General features: G+C 43.1%; 2 protein-coding genes across 2 annotated transcripts in view; one reads left to right on the top strand and one right to left on the bottom strand.

Annotated features, from left to right (window-relative positions):
• Positions 1-2,057, bottom strand: part of si:ch211-139g16.8 (uncharacterized) — a 15,627-nt gene extending 13,570 nt beyond the window's left edge. Inside the window, exons 1-3 of the mRNA XM_061884691.1 lie at positions 1,904-2,057; positions 1,511-1,840; positions 1,077-1,177 (exon numbers count right to left, since the gene is read on the bottom strand). Coding sequence (XP_061740675.1) covers positions 1,077-1,177; positions 1,511-1,840; positions 1,904-1,955 — 483 coding nt within the window. The 5' untranslated portion in view covers positions 1,956-2,057. The remainder of the gene's footprint in view (positions 1-1,076; positions 1,178-1,510; positions 1,841-1,903) is intronic.
• A 2,625-nt stretch (positions 2,058-4,682) lies between these two features.
• On the top strand, positions 4,683-20,478 carry LOC133541329 (ER lumen protein-retaining receptor 2). The gene is made up of 5 exons (XM_061884686.1): positions 4,683-4,937; positions 12,943-13,043; positions 13,357-13,515; positions 13,912-14,164; positions 19,619-20,478. The coding sequence occupies exons 1-5, from the start codon at positions 4,847-4,849 to the stop codon at positions 19,651-19,653; spliced, it is 639 nt and encodes a 212-aa protein (XP_061740670.1). The 5' UTR covers positions 4,683-4,846; the 3' UTR covers positions 19,654-20,478.
• Positions 20,479-20,722: the final 244 nt, after the last annotated feature.

Genomic DNA, 20,722 nt, shown 5'->3' with positions numbered 1-20,722 from the left:
CTGTCTGTAACTACAGTTGGTCGCTACATCTGTAAGTGCAAGTTAAAACTCTACTATGCAAAGTAAATGCCATTTATCAACAACACCCAGGAACGCCGCCGGCTTCGCTGGGCCGGAGCTCATCTAAGATGGACTGATGCAAAGTGGAAAAGTGTCCTGTAGTCTGAGGAGTCCACATTTCAAATTATATTTGGAATCAGAGGACGTGGTGTCCTCCGGAACAAAGAGGAAAACAACCATTCAGATTGTTATTGGCGCAAAGTTGAAAAGCCAGCATGTGTGATGGTATGGGGGTGTATTAGTGCCCAAGGCGTGGGTAACTTACACATCTGTGAAGGCAACATTAATGTTAAAAGGTACATACAGCTTTTGGAACAACATATGTTGTTATCCAAGCAATCTTTATCACGGACGCCCCTGCTTATTTCAGCAAGACAATGCCAAGCCACGTGTTACAACAGCGTGGTTTTGTAGTAATAGAGTGCGGGCACTTTCCTGGCCCGCCTGTAGTCCAGACCTGTCTCCCATGGAAAATGTGTGGCGCATTATGAAGTGTAAAATACGACAAAAAAGACCCCAGCTTGTTGAAGGACTGAAGCTCTACATAAAACAAGAATGGGAAAGAATTCCACTTTTAAAGCTTCAACAATTAGTTTCCTCAGTTCCCAAACGTTTATTGAGTGTTGTTAAAAGAAAAGGTGATGTAACACAGTGGTGAACATGCCCTTTCCCAACTACTTTGGCACGTGTTGCAGCCATGAAATTCTAAGTTAATTATTATTTGCAAAAAAAAAAATGTTTATGAGTTTGAACATCAAATATGTTGTCTTTGTAGCATATTCAACTGAATATGGCTTGAAAAGGATTTCCAAATCTTTGTATTCTGTTTATATTTACATCTAACACAATTTCCCAACTCATATGGAAACGGGGTTTGTGTATATATATATATATATATATATATATATATATATATATATATATTTACACACTTGCATGTATATATAATATCATTCACATGTGTAATAAATACACTGTGGTCATGTGTATCATGCATCAAGTGGTGTATTATTTACCTTCTTCTGAATGACAAGTGTGAGTGTTGCCAGGCTGTAGATGACCAGGAGGACGAAGGTTAACCATAGCAGAACATGTCCCACCATTAGCTTGTTTTTTTCTGCAAACAAAAGAAAACATTTTATTATTCTTATCATCACTTTGAAGTAAGCTGAAATCTCAACTGAGTTAACAATGTTTTAAGAAATATTCAAAACACATATTTTCATTTCATCAAATGTAAGCAGATTTGAAGCCTCCTCCTCGAGTCATTAGGTGAATCTACTATTTAGAGCTTTTTATTTTTAATAAATGTTGAATATTTTGAGTTGGGAATGAAGATGTTGCTATTAATCTGACTGTTACTTGTGGACATGACATGCTTCTACTTGTCGGGTGTCCATTTTGACTTGAGTGACTTGATACGGTTACAGTAACAACTGAAAGGGTTTACCTTTAACAACAAGAATGGTTCCCAGCCCTACATGCTGAGTCCTAGGTCTGGGTTCTCCGTGGGACAGGGTGCTGCCGCAGTAGTAAATCCCGCTGTCGTTGGCGTCGAGGGACATTATTTGTAAAGTTGCTCCTTGGAGGCTGTACTTGTGAGGCTGTTTGTCCGGGTGGAGAGGAAAATGACTATCGCGCTTGAAAGCGAACCATTGGTGACGCAGGCCCTTGGTGGAGCAGTTGGGGTGGACCCTGCACCAGATCTCGGCGTCTTGTCCCGTCCCTCGTGAAATGACATCGCTGGCTTGTGATAGGCAGCTTTGGAGCTGGGCCGCGCCTGAAAGAACAGACGGGCAAAGTGGAGTACTGAAGACTGGGTCCGCGGAGCAAAAGTGCTTACCTTGTGGTGGCTGGCAGGTGAGAATGAGAGAGAACCAAAACCAAGACAACATGTCTGCAGACGAGCAATCAGTGTTCTCATGAGTCTGTGCACCAGGCGATGAAAATGGGTAAATTCCACTTACTCAACATTTACTTCCTTCCGCTTTTTCATCAGGCCTGCACAGCTTTGCAACATGGCTAACTAGGTTTTGCTCAGTCTAATTGAGTTGAGCGGAGTCACCTGACCTATTGTTCCGTGGTGTGGTCTTCTCTGCTGGCCTAACATAAACCATGATCATAGATTCTTCAAAGTTCATTATAATCTACTTTCTGTAAAGTATTCATCATATTCCCTTCATGTCTTATTATCCTCCAGTACTGCTTGTTAGACCTTTCATCCAATCAGACTTCAGCCAGCTTGTTGCCAGCGCTGCATACATTCTGCCCGATGGACAGTTCATTGACGGCTGATAGACAGTTGATAGATTACTGATAGACTGCTGACGGCTGATAGACGGCTGATAGACAGTTATAAATGGGTTGTACTTGTATAGTGCTTTTCTACCTTCAAGGTACTCAAAGCACTTTGACACTACTTCCACATTTACCCATTCACACACACATTCACACACACATTTACACACACATTCACACACTGATGGAGGGAGCTGCCATGCAAGGCGCCAACCAGCACCCATCAGGAGCAAGGGTGAAGTGTCTTGCTCAGGACACAACGGACGTGACGAGGTTGGTACTAGGTGGGATTTGAACCAGGGACCCTCGGGTTGCGCTCGGCCACTATCCCACTGCGCCACGCCGTTGATAGACAGCTGATAGATGGTTGATAGACAGCTGATAGACAGTTGATAGATAGCTGATAGACAGTTGATAGATAGCTGATAGACAGTTGATAGACAGCTGATAGACTGCTGATAGACAGTTGATAGACGGCTGATAGACTGCTGATAGACAGCTGATAGACTGCTGATAGACAGTTGATAGACGGCTGATAGACTGCTGATAGACAGTTGATAGACAGCTGATAGACTGCTGATAGACAGTTGATAGACGGCTGATAGACTGCTGATAGACGGCTGATAGACAGCTGATAGACAGTTGATAGATAGCTGATAGACAGTTGATAGACAGCTGATAGACAGTTGATAGACAGCTGATAGACAGTTGATAGACAGCTGATAGACAGTTGATAGATAGCTGATAGACAGCTGATAGACAGCTGATAGACAGTTGATAGATAGCTGATAGACAGTTGATAGACGGCTGATAGACGGCTGATAGACAGCTGATAGACGGCTGATAGACAGCTGATAGACATTTGATAGACAGCTGATAGACGGCTGATAGACAGTTGATAGACGGCTGATAGACAGTTGATAGATGGTTGATAGACGGCTGATAGACAGTTGATAGACAGCTGATAGACAGCTGATAGATTGCTGATAGACTGCTGACGCCTGATAGACGGTTGCTAGAAGCACTTTTCAATACATATTAAAATGTATTTATTGTATATATTTTATTTCTCTACCTCATTTTATCCATGCAGCTTCTGCATATTGGATGTAATGACAACAAAAGCTTTGCTAAGAAAGATTGCATAATGTGTATAACATTTTAAATGATAAATGATTTTAATACTCATAGTCAAAGGTAACTTAAATTTTCTGTAGTCCACCATGGTTATGGTCCCTTGTTCCCCACCCCTGTGTAGTGTGTAGTCCTCGCCCCCACCCACCCCCGTCCCTGGCTATGGTCCCTTGCCCCCCCGTATATTCCCAGACTACAGTCCCTTGTCCACCGCGTGTAGTCCCTGGTTATAGTCCCTTGACCCCCCCGTGTTGTCCCTGGCTATAGTTCCTTCTCCCCCCGTATAGTCCCAGGCTATGGTCCCTTGTCCACCCCGTATAGTCCCTGGCTATGGTTCCTCGTTCCCCCCCGTATAGTCCCTGGCTATGGTTCCTTGTCTCCCCCGTAAAAGTCCCTGGCTATGGTCCCTCGCCCCCCCCGTATAGTCCCTGGCTATGGTCCCTTGTCCCCCCTGTATAGTCCCTGACTATGGTTCCTCACCCCCCCCCCCCCGTATAGTCCCTAGCTATGGTTCCTTGTCCCCCCCCCTCCGTAAAAGTCCCTGGCTATGGTCCCATGTTCCCCCCGTGTAGTCCCTTGCTATGGTCCCCTGCCCTGCCCCTGTGTTGACCCTGGCTATGGTCCCTTGTCAACCCCCCTCCCAACCCCTGTGTAGTCCCTGGCTATTGTTCCCTCTTCCTTAATGCCATGAATTGATGAAGGTGGACCCCGACTTAAACAAGTTGAAAAACTTATTGGGGTGTTACCATTTAGTGGTCAATTGTACAGAATATGTACTGTACTGTGCAATCTACTAATAAAAGTTTCAATCAATCAATCAATCCCTCACCCCATGTAGTCCCTGGTTATGGTCCCTTGTCTATGGTCCCTTGTCCCCCCTTATAGTCCCTGGTTATGGTCCCTTGTCCCCCCTTATAGTCCCTGGTTATGGTCCCTTGTCCCCCCTTATAGTCCCTGGTTATGGTCCCTTGTCTATGGTCCCTTGTCCCCCCTTATAGTCCCTGGTTATGGTCCCTTGTCCCCCCTTATAGTCCCTGGCGAAGGTCCCTTGTCCCCCCTTATAGTCCCTGGCGAAGGTCCCTTGTCCCCGCCCCCGGTGGCCAGCCACGCACATACACTAGGGAGGCGGGACATATCCGCTGCCAGTCAAAGGTCTAACCAATCACAGCCGCCGTCTGTGTTGTGTTCACGCCCCCTTCCACGTCGACCTGCGTTCTCGCCATATTTCCAAGCCGCAGAAGAGAAGACCCTTAATTTGCTTTGGTCCCCTTTTGCTCGCAAACGCAGGCGGAAGGTCCCGTTGGAAAGTAGACAAGTGTAGCAGGAAAAAGTATAATATCTGCGGGCTGCAGCCATGAACATCTTCCGACTGACTGGAGATCTCTCGCACTTGGCGGCGATCATCATCTTGCTGCTGAAGATCTGGAGGAGCAGGTCGTGTGCAGGTGAGTGGCAGCAACTCTTCTTCTATACTATTCACTCATGTCTTATATTGTGCAGGTGAGTGGCAACAACTCTTCTTGTATACTCTTAATTCATGTCTTATATTGCTGGCTCAATTCAACTTAACTGACTCCTGCAGGCTTACATTACTGGACTGCTAGCTAAGTAGCTCCCCATTCATTAGTAGGACTAGCACTCCTTCACAGGGAAGTGTATAATAATAATAATAATAAAATGAAGTGATTAACACTTGACCTAACTGTGTGATTTTGCTATATAATTGATTAGCTTTGGAGTGTTTGAGTTTGCTAACCCACGGTTGGAGCGCGACTACTACATTCAAAGTGTAAAATGACTGCCGGTCGTGTTGTTTGTCGCCTTGCGTCAATTATGCACACACATTTCAGTCCTTTTTGCATTTCAATCTTTTCCGCACAACACACACATCACCACGCCGAGTATCGATCGCTCGGTGTTCGGTTGTTGCTGTCTGGCCTCTGACGTGGCGTGGAGAAGGCGCTACGGAAGTAGCTAACGTGCTAGCTAGTTAGCTGCACAGTACGACGACACTCTTCCGACACTAACTCGAGGAACGGGGTTTATTGCCGTCATTGTCGCCGAAAAAGACGCACTTATCAACTCTTACTACAATGTTACTGTGGCGTCAAAAGCTTTATAGAAGACAAAAGGTCATGTTCGATTATATTTAAAGGCCTACTGCAATGAGATGTTCTTATTTAAACGGGGATAGCAGGTCCGTTCTATGTGTCATACTCGATCATTTTGCGATATTGCCATATTTTTGCCGAAATGGTTTAATAGAGAACATCAACGATAAAGTTCGCAACTTTTGGTGCTGATAATAAAGCCTTGCCTGTACCGGAAGTAGCAGACGATATGCGCGTGACGTCACGATGGCGCTGCTCACATTAAACATTGTTTGCAATCATGGCCACCAGCAGCGAGAGCGATTCGGACCGAGAAAGCGACGATGGTGCAGTTGGGAGAGTGGCCGTGCACAACCCGAGGGTCCCTGGTTCAATCCCCACCTAGTACCAACCTCGTCAAGTCTGTTGTGTCCTGAGCAAGACACTTCACCCTTGCTCCTGATGGGTGCTGGTTAGTGCCTTGCATGGTAGCTCCCTCCATCAGTGTGTGAATGTGGAAGTCGTGTCAAAGCACTTTGAGTACCTTGAAGGTAGAAAAGCGCTATACAAATACAACCCATTTACCATTTAATTTGAGCAAGGATGAAAGATTCGTGGATGAGGAAAGTGAGAGTGAAGGACTGGAAGAAAATAAAAGACTATACAGTGGGAGCGATTCAGATGTTATTAGACAAATTTACTCGGATAATTCTGGAAAATCCCGTATCTGCCTATTGTGTTACAAGTGTTTTAGTGAGATTATGTGGTGGTACCTGTACAACCTGAAGGTTGGCCCCGCACCTTTCTTCTGCACCACTCGACGGGTGGTGGCGATGCCCATCTCTGCCCTTCGCAAGGGACCCTCTTCGAAACACGATCTTTCGAAATGATCGCTGCATAATGCACCGTACTTTGTGTGTGTGGTCCAATCCAACTGTGTTCGCTTGACATCTCTGTTCCATAGTAAAGCTTCGCCGTCGTCTTTAGGGAATGTAAACAATGAAACACCGGCTGTGTTTGTGTTGCTAAAGGCGGCTGCAATACAACGCTTCCCACCTACAGCTTTCTTCTTTGATGTCTCCATTATTCATTGAACGAATTGCAAAATATTCCGCAACACAGGTGCCCAGAATACTGTGGAATTATGCGATGAAAACTGACGACTTATAGCTGGGAACGATGCTGGGACAAAATGTCCTCTACAATGCGTGACGTCACGCGCACTCGTCATCACACCGAGACGTTTCAGCAGGGTATTTTGGCGCGAAATTTAAAATTTAAATTTAGTAAACTAACCCGGCCGTATTGGCATGTGTTGCAATGTTAATATTTCATCATTGATGTATAAACTATCAGACTGCAGGGTCGGTGGTAGTGGCTTTCAGTAGGTCTTTAAGTGCCATCCATCTTCTTCTGCTTATCTGAGGTCGGGTTGCGGGGGCAGCAGCCTAAGCAGGGAAGCGCAGACTTTCCTCTCCCCAGCCACTTTGTCCAGCTCTTCCCAAGGGATCCTGAGGCGTTCCCAGGCCATTCGGGAGACATAGTCTTCCCAACGTGTCCTGGGTCTTCCCCGTGGCCTCCTGCCGGTTGGACGTGACCTTACGTGTCAACACTTAAATATCCTTTATATCAGGTATGCCCATTGCGTCGATCGCGGAGGGTGTGTCAGTCGATCGCAAGCCAGGCATTAAAAAATAGACATAAACATGAGCAATCATCACTCTTCACCAAGACTTCACTTTGGTGAGTTGTTTGACATTCTCGGCACCCGAGGATCTTGTGAGATGACGCTGGCTGCTGCCAGCTCATTATTAAGAAAAAAATCACTGACAGGACGGAGAGAAACACTTTTTATTTCAACAGACTCTTGGCTGTCTAAACTCTAAGGACCGACTGCACAGTTCCTGTCTTCACCATAAAAGACCTGCTTCATCCTGCCTGTGCTAACAAAATAAGAGTCTCAGAAAGGTAGCCTGCACAAGCTAGCAAGCTACGGAGTTTGATGCCAATGTATTTCTTCTAAAGTTGTTGCACCTTTCCTGCTTGCGGCGCCTAGACCGTAGTCAAGGAGCGCAGGGGAGACACTTCTCCAAGGCCGATGGATTCTCGGGGCAACACCCTTCACTTTACCCGGCAGTGGGTCTTCACAATTCCGGACTCCAGGGCAAAATGAGCGATTAGTTGCAAATCGTGGCTTTTTATTTCCGTCTTGCACACACTCAAAATCCCACACAAAACCACTAGCCACTCAGCGACCGCTCCCTCTCCTCTCTCGCCCACACACTCACCTGCTGCCAGACATTAAAGGGCCACACACATATGCTACTCTCATAACAAAGTGTTTAAAAACCAGTATGCAAGTTGGACAAATGAGATGCCAAATCCAACCACTTTCATGTGGTATTGGACAGAAAGGGGGACTTTTTTTCTCCTCTATTTGAAAATGCGGACGTTATCAGCACCACTGTCTGATTCCAATCTATGCAAGTCATCAGAATCAAATACACCAACTTATATTCTTGTCTTCATGAAAAAAGGGAATCTATGTGCGTTAAACATGCTTGTATTATCATTAAACACCATTAACTTGTTAACAAAAATGTCTCTTTCATAAATAAATAAATATAAATTATAAATAGGAATGAGGTAGATCTCCTCGACTTGGTCAATTGAAAAGTAGCTCACCTGCAGAAAAAGTGTGAGCGCCCCTGCTTTATATTATAGCTTGTAGTTACCGAATTTAATATAAAACGTATTTTCTTAGCTGGTGAGGGAAGGCCATTTGTTAGAGAAATGACACGACTCTTTTCAAAAATCTGTCTCATAAGCACTAGAACACAATAAAATGGAATGGACTTTATTGTCATTATATTTGCATGTAACGAGATTAAGGACTACAACTAGTGGAAACAAATATGGAATCAAAATAAATCACATAAGTAATAAAGTTGGAAAATAAGAATATAAATGAACAGACTTCTATCCAATAAAAACAATAAGCAACCCTGTATATTATACAAAAAACTGTACAATATACAGAACAAATCAAGAGTACCAGCGTAATAAAGTAATGAAAATCAGTGTCGGACATATTGCACTCGAAGGGGTAATACTGCACAGTAGGGTATTGGGGTAGGATATTGTATAGGGGGGAATAAATTATTATAAGTTTGAGTTGAAGATGGTGACAACTCTGGGAAAGAAGCTGTCTCTCAGCCTGTTTGTTCTGGCTCTGATGCACCTGTAGCACCTGCCCCATGGTAGCAGGTGGAAGCCAGGGTGTGTGCTGTCCTTGGTGATGCTTTTTGCTCTGTCGAGGCAACGGGAGTTGTGTAAATCCTTCAGAAGAATATGAGAAATAACCAAAGTGCCCATCTGTTGATGCGGACGATCTTTGACTAGTGTTTTTGCAGTACAATACATCCTTAAAGGCCTACTGAAATGAGATGTTCTTATTTAAACGGGGATAGCAGGTCCATTCTATGTGTCATACTTCATCATTTCGCGATATTGCCATATTTTTGCTGAAAGGATTTAGTAGAGAACATCCACAATAAAGTTGGCAACTTTCGGTGCTAAGAGAAAAGCCCTGCTTCTACGGGAAGTCGCAGACGATGACGTCACATGTTTGATGGCTCCTCACATATTCACATTGTTTATAATGGGAGCCTCCAACAAAAAGAGCTATTCGGACCGAGAAAACAACAATTTCCCCATTAATTTGAGCGAGGATGAAAGATTCGTGTTTGAGGATATTGATAGCGACGGACTAGGAAAAAATAAAAATAAAAAATAAAGTAAAAAAAAAATGCGATTGCATTGGGACGGATTCCGATGTTTTTAGACACATTTACTAGGTTAATTCTGGGAAATCCCTTATCTTTCTATTGTGTTGCTAGTATTTTAGTGAGTTTAACAGTACCTGATAGTCGGAGGTGTGTCTCCACTTGTGTTGACGCCAGTGTCTCAGGGAAGTCGACGGCAGCTTTATGGGCGGCACAAGCTCAGCTTTTCTCCGGTAAGAAGCGACTTTTTAACCACAATTTTCTCACCGAAACCTGCTGGTTGACATGTGGTTGGGATCCATAGTAAAGTTTCACCTCCAGGAATTTTAAACAAGGAATCACCGTGTGTTTGTGCGGCTAAAGGCTAAAGCTTCCCAACTCCATCCTTCTACTGTGACTTCTCCAATATTAATTGAACAAATTGCAACAAATTCAGCAACACAGATGTCCAAAAAAACTGTATAATTATGCCGTTAAGCAGGCGACTTTTAGCTGTGTGTGTGTGTAGTGATCATACTTCCTAAAAACCCGTGACGTCTTGCGTACACGTCATCATTACACGACGTTTCGAAGATGAAACTCCCGGGATATTTAAAATTGTAATTTAGTAAACTAAAGCGGCCGTATTGGCACGTGTTGCAATGTTAATATTTCATCATTGATATATAAACTATCAGACTAGTAGTGGCTTTCAGTAGGCCTTTAAAGACACCAGAGTATTACATTCTTTGAAATAGTAGAATGTTTCTGTGATACCTGGCCGCAAAGAGACATGAAATAATTAATAAGTGACTATATTTTTAACCTTTGCCTGTCCTAATAGACACATCAATGATCTTCTTCATGGGTGTTTAGTACAATATAAGTCACTGTTTGTTATATATTTGTTAAATGGGACAATGCACAATAATGAACATACTGTATAACAGCTTCAAGTGTCAGATTGTAGCCAAAGGTTCATTTCCAACTGCATTGTTGCAGTGTTGTATTTTTCATGCACTTATATTTGCTGTATTTATCCATCACGTGGGGAAGGCTGGTCCATAAAAAATAATACCTACATTAAAAAGATCCCTGGTTCTTGTTACAGAACTGGGGTGTCCAAGTCATTTTAGCTGAGGGAAAATATGTGCTCATGCGGGCCGGACTATTAAAATCGTTGCATTAAAACTACAAAATAAAGACAACTTCAGATTGTTTTCTTTGTCTTACTTTGGCCAAAAATAGAACAAACACATCCTGAAAATATTACAATAAAAATATAGAGAAAACTACCGGCAGCGGTCAAGTTTAGATCCATACAGGGAAGAAGGAAGTGAAAGAATGTTTATAACTGAATACATTTACATATGCATGAAAAGGGTTTTCCTTTTTATATATATTTTTTTATTGAATGAAGTAATGTTTATGACAACCTTTTCCCAAAACACAATATAGAATGTGAGATATAACAGGATGATGCATACATTTGTCATTTGTCCCATGAATTGATTTACGTGGACCCCGACTTAAACAAGTTGAAAAACTTATTGGGGTGTTACCATTTAGTGGTCAATTGTAGGGAATATGTACTGTACTGTGCAATCTAATAATAAAAGTTTCAATCGGTCGATTTTCAAAACGCTTACAAAAAAATGGGACCCCATTCTTATGACTAGATGGGGTCCCTGGGTCCCCATTTTGAAAATTCCTAGCACCAACACTGATGGCAGCTGTGTTCTAATACTAATCAAAGATCATCATAGATCATATCATTCATGGTCCCTGACTTAGACACAGGTTCTAGAACAGGGGTCACCAACCTTTTTGAAAAGCAAGAGCTACTTCTTGGGTACTGATTAATGCCAAGGGCTACCAGTTTGATACACACTTCCAGAAATTGCCAGAAATAGCCAATTTACTCAATTTACCTTGAACTCTATGTTATTATTAATAATTAATGATATTTATCTATGTGGAAACACTGATCATCTTAATGATTTCTCACAATAAATATATATTTTTTGATGACATGTTTTAAATAGGTTAAAATCCAATCTGCACTTTGTTAAAATATATAACAAATTGGACCAAGCTATATTTCTAACAAAGACAAATCATTATTTCTTCTAGATTTTCCAGAACAAAAATTGAAAAAAAAATTAAAAAGACTTTGAAATAAGATTTAAATTAGATTCTACAGATTTTCTAGATTTGACATAATATTTTTTTTTTATTTTAATCATAAGTTTGAAGAAATGTTTCACAAATATTCTTTGTCGAAAAAACAGAAGAATTAAATTGAAATGTATACTGTATATTAATCTTTACAATAAAAAAATAAATTTACTTAAACATTGATTTAAATTTTCAGGAAAGAAGAGGAATGAATTTAAAAGGTAAAAAGGTATATGTGTTTAAAAATCCTAAAATCATTTTTAAGGTTGTATTTTTTTCTCTAAAATTGTCTTTCTGAAAGTTATAAGAAGCAAAGTAAAAAAGTAAATGAATTTATTTAAACAAGTGAAGACCAAGTCTTTCAAATATTTTCTTGGATTTTCAAATTCTATTTGAATTTTGTCTCTCTTAGAATCAAAAATGTCAAGCAAAGCGAGGCCAGCTTGCTAGTAAATAAATACAATTTAAAAAATAGAGGCAGCTCACTGGTAAGTGCTGCTATTTGAGCTATTTTTAGAACAGGCCAGCGGGCGACTCATCTGGTCCCTATGGGCGACCTGGTGTTGGTGACCCCTGTTCTAGAAGGTGTGTTTGCCATAGCCTACATCCCTAAAAACCGCAGAATCTCAGTACCACAGTCTGTTTGTGGTGTTGTGTTGCAAGGCAATTGTAGAATTTGCATGAAAAAGGAAAAAAAAACAAGGAAAGTCACACAAACTTGTTAACAACCACAAACAACATTTTAGTTGTTTAAATGTCACCAATAAATAAATAAATAAAATAATGTGTAGCAAACACATCCTATAGATCCTTGATGTTTCTGCAGTGCATGGTTAAAACCAGCAGAGTGCTCTGGCCCTACTATAGAGGATGTTTGAGTTGACTTGTGCAGGGCGTCCTTAAACACAGCACATCATTGCTGTGCAGGGCGTCCTTAAACACAGCACATCATTGCTGTGCAGGGCGTCCTTAAACACAGCACATCATTGCTGTGCAGGGCGTCCTTAAACACAGCACATCATTGCTGTGCAGGGCGTCCTTAAACACAGCACATCATTGCTGTGCAGGGCGTCCTTAAACACAGCACATCATTGCTGTGCAGGGCGTCCTTAAACACAGCACATCATTGCTGTGCAGGGCGTCCTTAAACACAGCACATCATTGCTGTGCAGGGCGTCCTTAAACACAGCACATCATTGCTGTCATACAGAATATGTCTGACCACAACCAGAGGTTTTGCCAAATGTTTTTAACGTGTCCCTTGATCCTTCTTCCATCTTATTCTACGCTCGTGTACTAAGCTAGACAGGGTTCAGTGTTCAGTGTAAACATGCATGAACATCCCCAGAAGGTGGCGCTGTTCACCAAGGCACAGATGCCTTACCAAGCAGTTGACCTTGTCTTGCCATTCTTTCAAGGTATCTCTGGAAAGAGTCAAATCCTGTTTGCCATTGTGTTCACCACGCGCTACCTGGACCTGCTGACCTCCTTTATCTCGCTCTACAACACATGCATGAAGGTGAGACCAGGACCACTTTTCTCCCCTGCCTACTTAACACCCGGAGTGTGCTAACTTACAAACACAATTAAAGAATGTGGGAGAGGGGGGACTACTTTGACGTCCTGTGAATTAAAGATGCCAAGGTTTATAATGAAGTGCCAAAGAAGACATCAGAGATCTTAGCTTTGGACCGCAGACGACGTAGCAAAGCAGTGTAATGTACGCTAGGTCTCCTTAATAATCAAGTCACTCATGAATGGGAGTTTGCAGAAGGCCTATCAAGACCAGTCGGACATTGTTTGTTGACATTTCTGCACACCTTGTTCTTCAGATGATCTACATCGGCTGTGCGTACGCCACGGTTTACCTGATCTACGCCAAGTTCCGTGCCACTTACGACGGAAATCACGACAGCTTCAGGGTGGAGTTCCTGGTGGTTCCCGTCGGGGGTCTGGCCGTCCTCATCAACCACGACTTCTCCCCGCTCGAGGTGCTTTTGCCCTGACCGTTTTTTGACCCACAACTTAGTGAAACTTTGATGCGTGTGGAGCTTGGTAGGCACAGTTTGGTGAAAGCCAATATCTAAGTTGCATTTAAAGCAGTGTGGGTGGCACTGCTCACTGCTCCCCTCACCTCCCAGGGGGTGATCAAAGGGATGGGTCAAATGCAGAGGATAATTTCGCCACACCTAGTGTGTGTGTGTGTGTGTGTGTGTGTGTGTGTGTGAGACTATCATTGCTACTTATCTCCTACTTCTATCTAGCTGTGGTTTGGATGAATGTTGCATCCAATGATAGGTTGTTGACACATGATGTGGTAAGTTCTGGATCATGTGCTACAACTTTAGATTCCTCGAGTAAAATGTGTGTCAACTATCTGACCTTAGATCCTGTGGACCTTCTCCATCTACCTGGAGTCGGTGGCCATCCTCCCTCAGCTCTTCATGATCAGCAAGACGGGCGAGGCGGAGACCATCACCACCCACTACCTGTTCAGTCTGGGCCTGTACCGGGCGCTCTACCTCTTCAACTGGATCTGGCGCTTCTACTTCGAGGGCTTCTTCGACATGATCGCCATCGTGGCCGGCGTGGTCCAGACCATCCTCTACTGCGACTTCTTCTACCTTTACGTCACCAAAGGTGCGTTGACTTCAACATTACAGAGCGCACCTTGTCCGTCTGTAGGGAGTTCAGCCGGCACTTATTGACGCCGCCTTCTGGAATCATCTGTTTCGTAGAAGAAGACATGAGCCTGTGTTGCCATCAGCGTCTCTGCAAAGCCACTAACCTCACACGCACAAGGCCAGTCTTGTGTTGAAGAGCCATGAGTCATTCAGGAATATAATTTCCACGTCCAATTCTTTACTGCAATGACGCCAAAGAGGAATTAGCTGAGTCACGCGTCACAATTTTGACATTTAGAAAAAATTTATAGAATGTGTCATCATAACACCACTAGGAGAGACTCTGGTCAACACATTTGCTCTTTTTAAGCCATGACATACACAATAATAATAATAATTAAGGCTGCAAGCAGCGATGGACAGGACCGCTTTGGCTGCTGCCCCCGCGACCTAAACCCGGATAATATTAATACAATTATTACTAATATGAATATTAATAAATAAATGGGTTGTACTTGTATAGCGCTTTTCTACCTTCAAGGTCCTCAAAGCGCTTTGACACTACTTCCACATTTACCCATTCACACACACATTCACACACTGATGGAGGGAGCTGCTAATGTAATATGAATGGTAATCTTATTCAAATATTGTGTCACTGGTGCGTTTATGCGATTTATTAGATTTCATACTGGGACCATCCATCCATCTTCTTTCGCCTATCCGAGGTCGGGTCGCGGGGGCAACAGCCTAAGCAGGGAAGCCCAGACTTCCCTCTCCCCAGCCACTTCGTCTAGCTCTTCCCGGGGGATCCCGAGGCGTTCCCAGGCCAGCCGGGAGACATAGTCTTCCCAACGTGTCCTGGGTCTTCCCCGTGGCCTCCTACTAGCTGGACGTGCCCTAAACACCTCTCTAGGGAGGTGTTCAGGTGGCATCCTGACCAGATGCCCGAACCACCTCATCTGGCTCCTCTCCATGTGGAGGAGCAGCGGCTTTACTTTGAGTTCCTCCCGGATGGCAGAGCTTCTCACCCTATCTCTAAGGGAGAGACCCGCCACCCGGCGGAGGAAACTCATTTGGGCCACTTGTACCCGAGATCTTATCCTTTCGGTCATGACCCAAACCTCATGACCATTGGTGAGGATGGGAACGTAGATCGACCGGTAAGTTGAATGCTTTGCCTTCCGGCTCAGCTCCTTCTTCACCACAACAGATCGGTACAACGTCCGCACTACTGAAGACGCCGCACCGATCCGCCTGTCGATCTCACCATCCACTCTTCCCTCACTCGTGAACAAGACTCCTAGGTACTTGAACTCCTCCACTTGGGGCAGGGTCTCCTCCCCAACCCGGAGATGGCACTCCACCCTTTTCCGGGCGAGAACCATGGACTCGGACTTGGAGGTGCTGATTCTCATTCCGGTCGCTTCACACTCGGCTGCGAACCGATCCAGTGAGAGCTGAAGATCCCGGCCAGATGAAGCCATCAGGACCACATCATCTGCAAAAAGCAGAGACCTAATCCCGTGGCCACCAAACCGGATCCCCTCAACGCCTTGACTGCGCCTAGAAATTCTGTCCATAAAAGTTATGAAAAGAATGGGTGACAAAGGGCAGCCTTGGCGGAGTCCAACCCTCACTGGAAACGTGTCCGACTTACTGCCGGCAATGCGGACCAAGCTCTGGCACTGATCATACAGGGAACGGACCGCCACAATAAGACAGTCCCATACCCCATACTCTCTGAGCACTCCCCACAGGACTTCCCGAGGGACACGGTCGAATGCCTTCTCCAAGTCCAAAAAGCACATGTAGACTGGTTGGGCAAACTCCCATGCACCCTCAAGAACCCTGCCAAGAGTATAGAGCTGGTCCATTGTTCCACCACCAGGACCAAAACTACACTGTTCCTCCTGAATCCGAGGTTCGACTATCCGACGTAGCCTCCTCTCCAGTACACCTGAATAAACCTTACCGGGAAGGCTGAGGAGTGTGATCCCACGATAGTTGGAACACACCCTATCGTCCCCCTTCTTAAAGAGGGGAACCACCACCCCGGTCTGCGATGCTGCAAAGTCTTGTCAACCAAGACAGCCCCACAGCATCCAGAGCCTTAAGGAACTCCGGGTGGACCTCATCCACCCCTGGGGCCTTGCCACCGAGGAGCTTTTTAACTACCTCAGCGACCTCAGCCCCAGAAATAGGAGAGTCCACCACAGATTCTCCAGGCACTGCTTCCTCATAGGAAGACGTGTTGGTGGGATTGAGGAGGTCTTTGAAGTATTCCTTCCACCGATCCACAACATCCGCAGTTGAGGTCAGCAGAACACCATCCGCACCATACACGGTGTTGATAGTGCACTGCTTCCCCTTCCTGAGGCGGCGGATGGTGGTCCAGAATCGCTTCAAAGCCGTCCGGAAGTCGTTTTCCATGGCTGCCCCGAACTCCTCCCATGTCCAAGTTTTTGCCTCCGGGACCGCTGAAGCTGCACACCGCTTGGCCTGTCGGTACCTGTCCACTGCCTCCGGAGTCCTATGAGCCAAAAGAACCCGATAGGACTCCTTCTTCAGCTTGACGGCATCCCTCACCGCTGGTGTCCACCAAGGGGTTTTTAGGATTACCGCCCCGACAGGCACCAACTACCTTGCGGCCACAGCTCCAATCAGCCGCCTCGACAATAGATGTGCGGAACATGGTCCGCTCGGACTCAATGTCCAGCACCTCCCTCGTGACATGTTCAAAGTTTTTCCGGAGGTAGGAATTGAAACTTTCTCTGACAGGAGACTCTGCCAGACGTTCCCAGCAGACCCTCACAATGCGTTTGGGCCTGCCAGGTCTGTCCGGCATCCTCCCCCACCATCGCAGCCAACTCCCCACCAGGTGGTGATCGGTAGAAAGCTCCGCCCCTCTCTTGGTATAGACCATCACAGCCCCTCCCTCAGGAATGTTGGTGCGTGCGCACCAGCAGCAGACGGTACGGAAAAAAAGCGTCTCCCTCACTGTGTCTGCGCACGGCGGCCATTTTTGAAATGGTTTTCAGCGCAGCGGTTTTTTGAAGGCTGATAAAATCAAAACCGTCGCAATAATTAAAACTCTTTCATCAACTTTTAATCAGAAGGGTTCAATCTCTCTCCTGTGGTAGTTTGAAGCCGACACGACAAACGCGCTCAGAGGAGATAATGTTTGAAAAAAGGTGACCGGTTTTTACAAAACTTTTTTTTTGAAGGGGGAATTGCAAACTTCCTGTTAATTTTTGCTGGGAGTTGTCAATATATGAAATGTATGTCTCAGTGAGACCTACATAGAGGTTTTTGTTTCATGTCTCTACGACATTCCTACCGGAAGTTACAGGCAGTTTTGTCTGTGTTTTCTTCCTAGGAGCAGTTCTGTCTGTTTTCTTCCTAGGGGGCGCTAGAGCGCAATTTTTAGTTTTGGGGTTAGTTTTTTTGATTAAATCGCAATGTTCGCCAGTCCTGATGTGTGTGTCAAATTTGGTGAGTTTTGAAGCATGTTAAGGAGGTCAAATTACAGCTCAAAGCTGCGGAATAATAATAAAGAGAGAAAGAAAGAATAAAACGCTAGAAATTCAATAGGGTCGTCCGTCCCAAAGGGACATTTCGTCCCTAATAATAATAATAGGGACTTAAAATTGTTTTTATATGTTGTCTTATATTTTCATCATTAAAAGAATCATATATTCACAAATGTACAGTATGTAAGAATGTGTTTAAAAAAATTTAAGTAAAATATGAATACAAAATAGTATTACGTTCCGGGTTCCAAGTTTGATCCCCGCTTCCGCCATCCTAGTCCCTGCCGTTGTGTCCTTGGGCAAGCCACTTGACCCACCTGCTCTCAGTGGCAGCCACACTGCTTTAAATGCAATTTACATATTGGCTTTCACTCTGTAAAGCGCTAAATGAATATAATTCACCTCACTAAAAACATGTGATGTACCAGAAGAAAGTGGGCAGTTTTACTAAAAGAAAGTTGTATTATTACAATATTTTAACTATAAACTTTTTTTTAACATTAAAAAAAAAGTATTTTACAACTGTTGTTGTTTATCGTAACATACATTTTCCCCCCATGGTTTTAGTACTTAGTACATTCACGTAACATCGAACAATTATTTGGTATATTTTTTTAGTTTTATAACTTTGTTCTTGTAATAATGCGACATAAAAGGATCCAGTTTTCACAGGACTATCTTTGTTCTTACCCAACGTTTTTCTCATACAAAAAAAAAACTGTTACGCAACTTTATTCGTAAAAATATATTTTTTAAATGTATTATTCGTTTAGTGTTTTTTAACAACGGCATTTTTTTTCCCTAGCATTGGATAAAATCTTCGTATTTTCTTTCTAGGTTGCTATATATAACAAAAACATACTAATTTTATGATTTTCTTGTAACTTGCAACTTTTTTACTTGCAGTTTTAGGACAATGTTGTTAAAAAATGCCACTTTTTGGCGTATTTTTCCTCCAATTATTTTGTGACATTTCTATTGAATTTGAAAAAATGTCGTAATTTCAGTAGAAACTATTTGCCTTTATTTCGTTAACATCACAACTTAATTCCTGTCACTTGCCTACAGTTTTACTCCTGGCGTTCTTATGTGTGCTCCTATCACATGTGAATAATGCTGTATAATAGACTGTATTCATAGTATTCACATGTGAATAACATAAATACAGTGTATTATACAGCATTATTCACATGTGAATAATGCTGTATAATAGACTGTATTCATAGTATTCACATGTAAATAATGCTGTATAATAGACTGTATTTATGTTATTCACATATGAATAATGCTGTATAATAGACTGTATTTATAGTATTCACATGTGAATAATGCTGTATAATAGACTGTATTTATATTATTCACATGTGAATAATGCTGTATAATAGACTGTATTCATAGTATTCACATGTAAATAATGCTGTATAATAGACTGTATTTATGTTATTCACATATGAATAATGCTGTATAATAGACTGTATTTATAGTATTCACATGTGAATAATGCTGTATAATAGACTGTATTTATATTATTCACATGTGAATAATGCTGTATAATAGACTGTATTTATAGTATTCACATGTGAATAATGCTGTATAATAGACTGTATTTATATTATTCACATGTGAATAATGCTGTATAATAGACTGTATTTATGTTATTCACATGTGAATAATGCTGTATAATAGACTGTATTTATATTATTCACATGTGAATAATGCTGTATAATAGACTGTATTTATGTTATTCACATGTGAATAATGCTGTATAATAGACTGTATTTATATTATTCACATGTAAAAAAATACCCAAGTGTTTATTGTTTGTGAGTGAACTGTGGTGCTGAATTTCCCCCAGGGATCAATGAAGTACTTTCTATTTTATTCTATTTCTTTGCAAGGTTGTGAGCCACAAACGCTAACAAAGGTGTCTTCCTCAGTGTTGAAAGGCAAGAAACTGAGCCTGCCGGCATAAGAAGGTTGGCGGAGCAGACCAAGTGCGCGCCGAGATTGAAACCACGGAACGTCACGAGCGTCCGGCAAAAAGGAAACATCCGCCTGAGACAGAGAGCCAACTTAACAGGGAAAAACACTATGGATGACCACCGATGGAAGTGGTCTAGGCCCACCAACACCACAGCTGAACTAAAGTCCTTCCAAGGTCCACCGTGGGATTTCTGCGTTCTTGCCTTAAACTTCTTTGCATTGCTGTCCCGATAGAAGAAAGGCTCCAACCCTCCCCCAGCCTGAGGTGCATATGCTTTTTGTTTTGTTTTACAATGTCACAAAATGGGCAATAACTTTGGTAAGAAAATGCACAAATGTACAGTCTTAGTAAAAAAAAAAGTGACATGAAGAGTGCCTGATGAGTTATTGTCCTCACCGTATTTGTTTTTATTGTATACATCTGCTGCAAGACATGTATCCCAAACACATTTCTGCTTCATAAGAAAGATGTTTTCATAATGACACAACCCCTCTGATATTGAACTGCACTCCATTCCTCTTAGTTGTGTACTGTAGTTACACTTCAACTCAGCCTGGGAGGGTTTCCACTGCAAATGGAAGTATCACTTGTGCAGCCATTTTTCATACTACAACACAATATGTGCACGCTTGTTTGCATTTGGACGTTATTACAATTTCACATTAAAGTATCAAGTCAGGAATGGCATTTTTCATACTTGGAAAAATTGTTTTCATTTTGGAAATCACTCTGCTCAGTAGGAATAACTTTGTAGGTCAGATATCAATTATTGTGTTTTTTTGCATATCACCTCCATTAAAGATTTTAATGACACTTGCCGTAGAATGTTGTTGTCCCATCCATCCTCTTCAGCTAATCCGAGGTGGGGACGCGGGGGAAGCAGCCTAAGCAGATAACCCAGACTTCCCTCTCCCCGACTACTTGGTCGAGGTGTTCCCAGGCCAGCCGGGAGACTTGGTCTTCCCAACGTGTCCTCCTGTTGTTGCACCTATTCAAGTCATTAAGCAACACATACGACTCTGCTAAAAAAAAAACACAGGTATTGTGTGTGTGTGTG

The sequence above is a fragment of the Nerophis ophidion genome, linkage group LG23 (assembly GCF_033978795.1).
Source record: "Nerophis ophidion isolate RoL-2023_Sa linkage group LG23, RoL_Noph_v1.0, whole genome shotgun sequence".
NCBI lineage: Eukaryota > Metazoa > Chordata > Actinopteri > Syngnathiformes > Syngnathidae > Nerophis > Nerophis ophidion.
Note: the sequence above shows the minus strand (reverse complement) of the source record. Positions and strands in the feature narration are given on the sequence as shown.

Bases quoted from the DNA above. Each gene is read 5' to 3' on its own strand.
- LOC133541329 (XM_061884686.1), top strand. From the start codon at position 4,847: ATGAACATCTTCCGACTGACTGGAGATCTCTCGCACTTGGCGGCGATC. The intron at 4,938-12,942 runs GTGAGTGGCAGC...CATTCTTTCAAG, and splicing joins GAGGAGCAGGTCGTGTGCAG to GTATCTCTGGAAAGAGTCAA. The intron at 14,165-19,618 runs GTGCGTTGACTT...TGTCTTCCTCAG, and splicing joins CTACCTTTACGTCACCAAAG to TGTTGAAAGGCAAGAAACTG.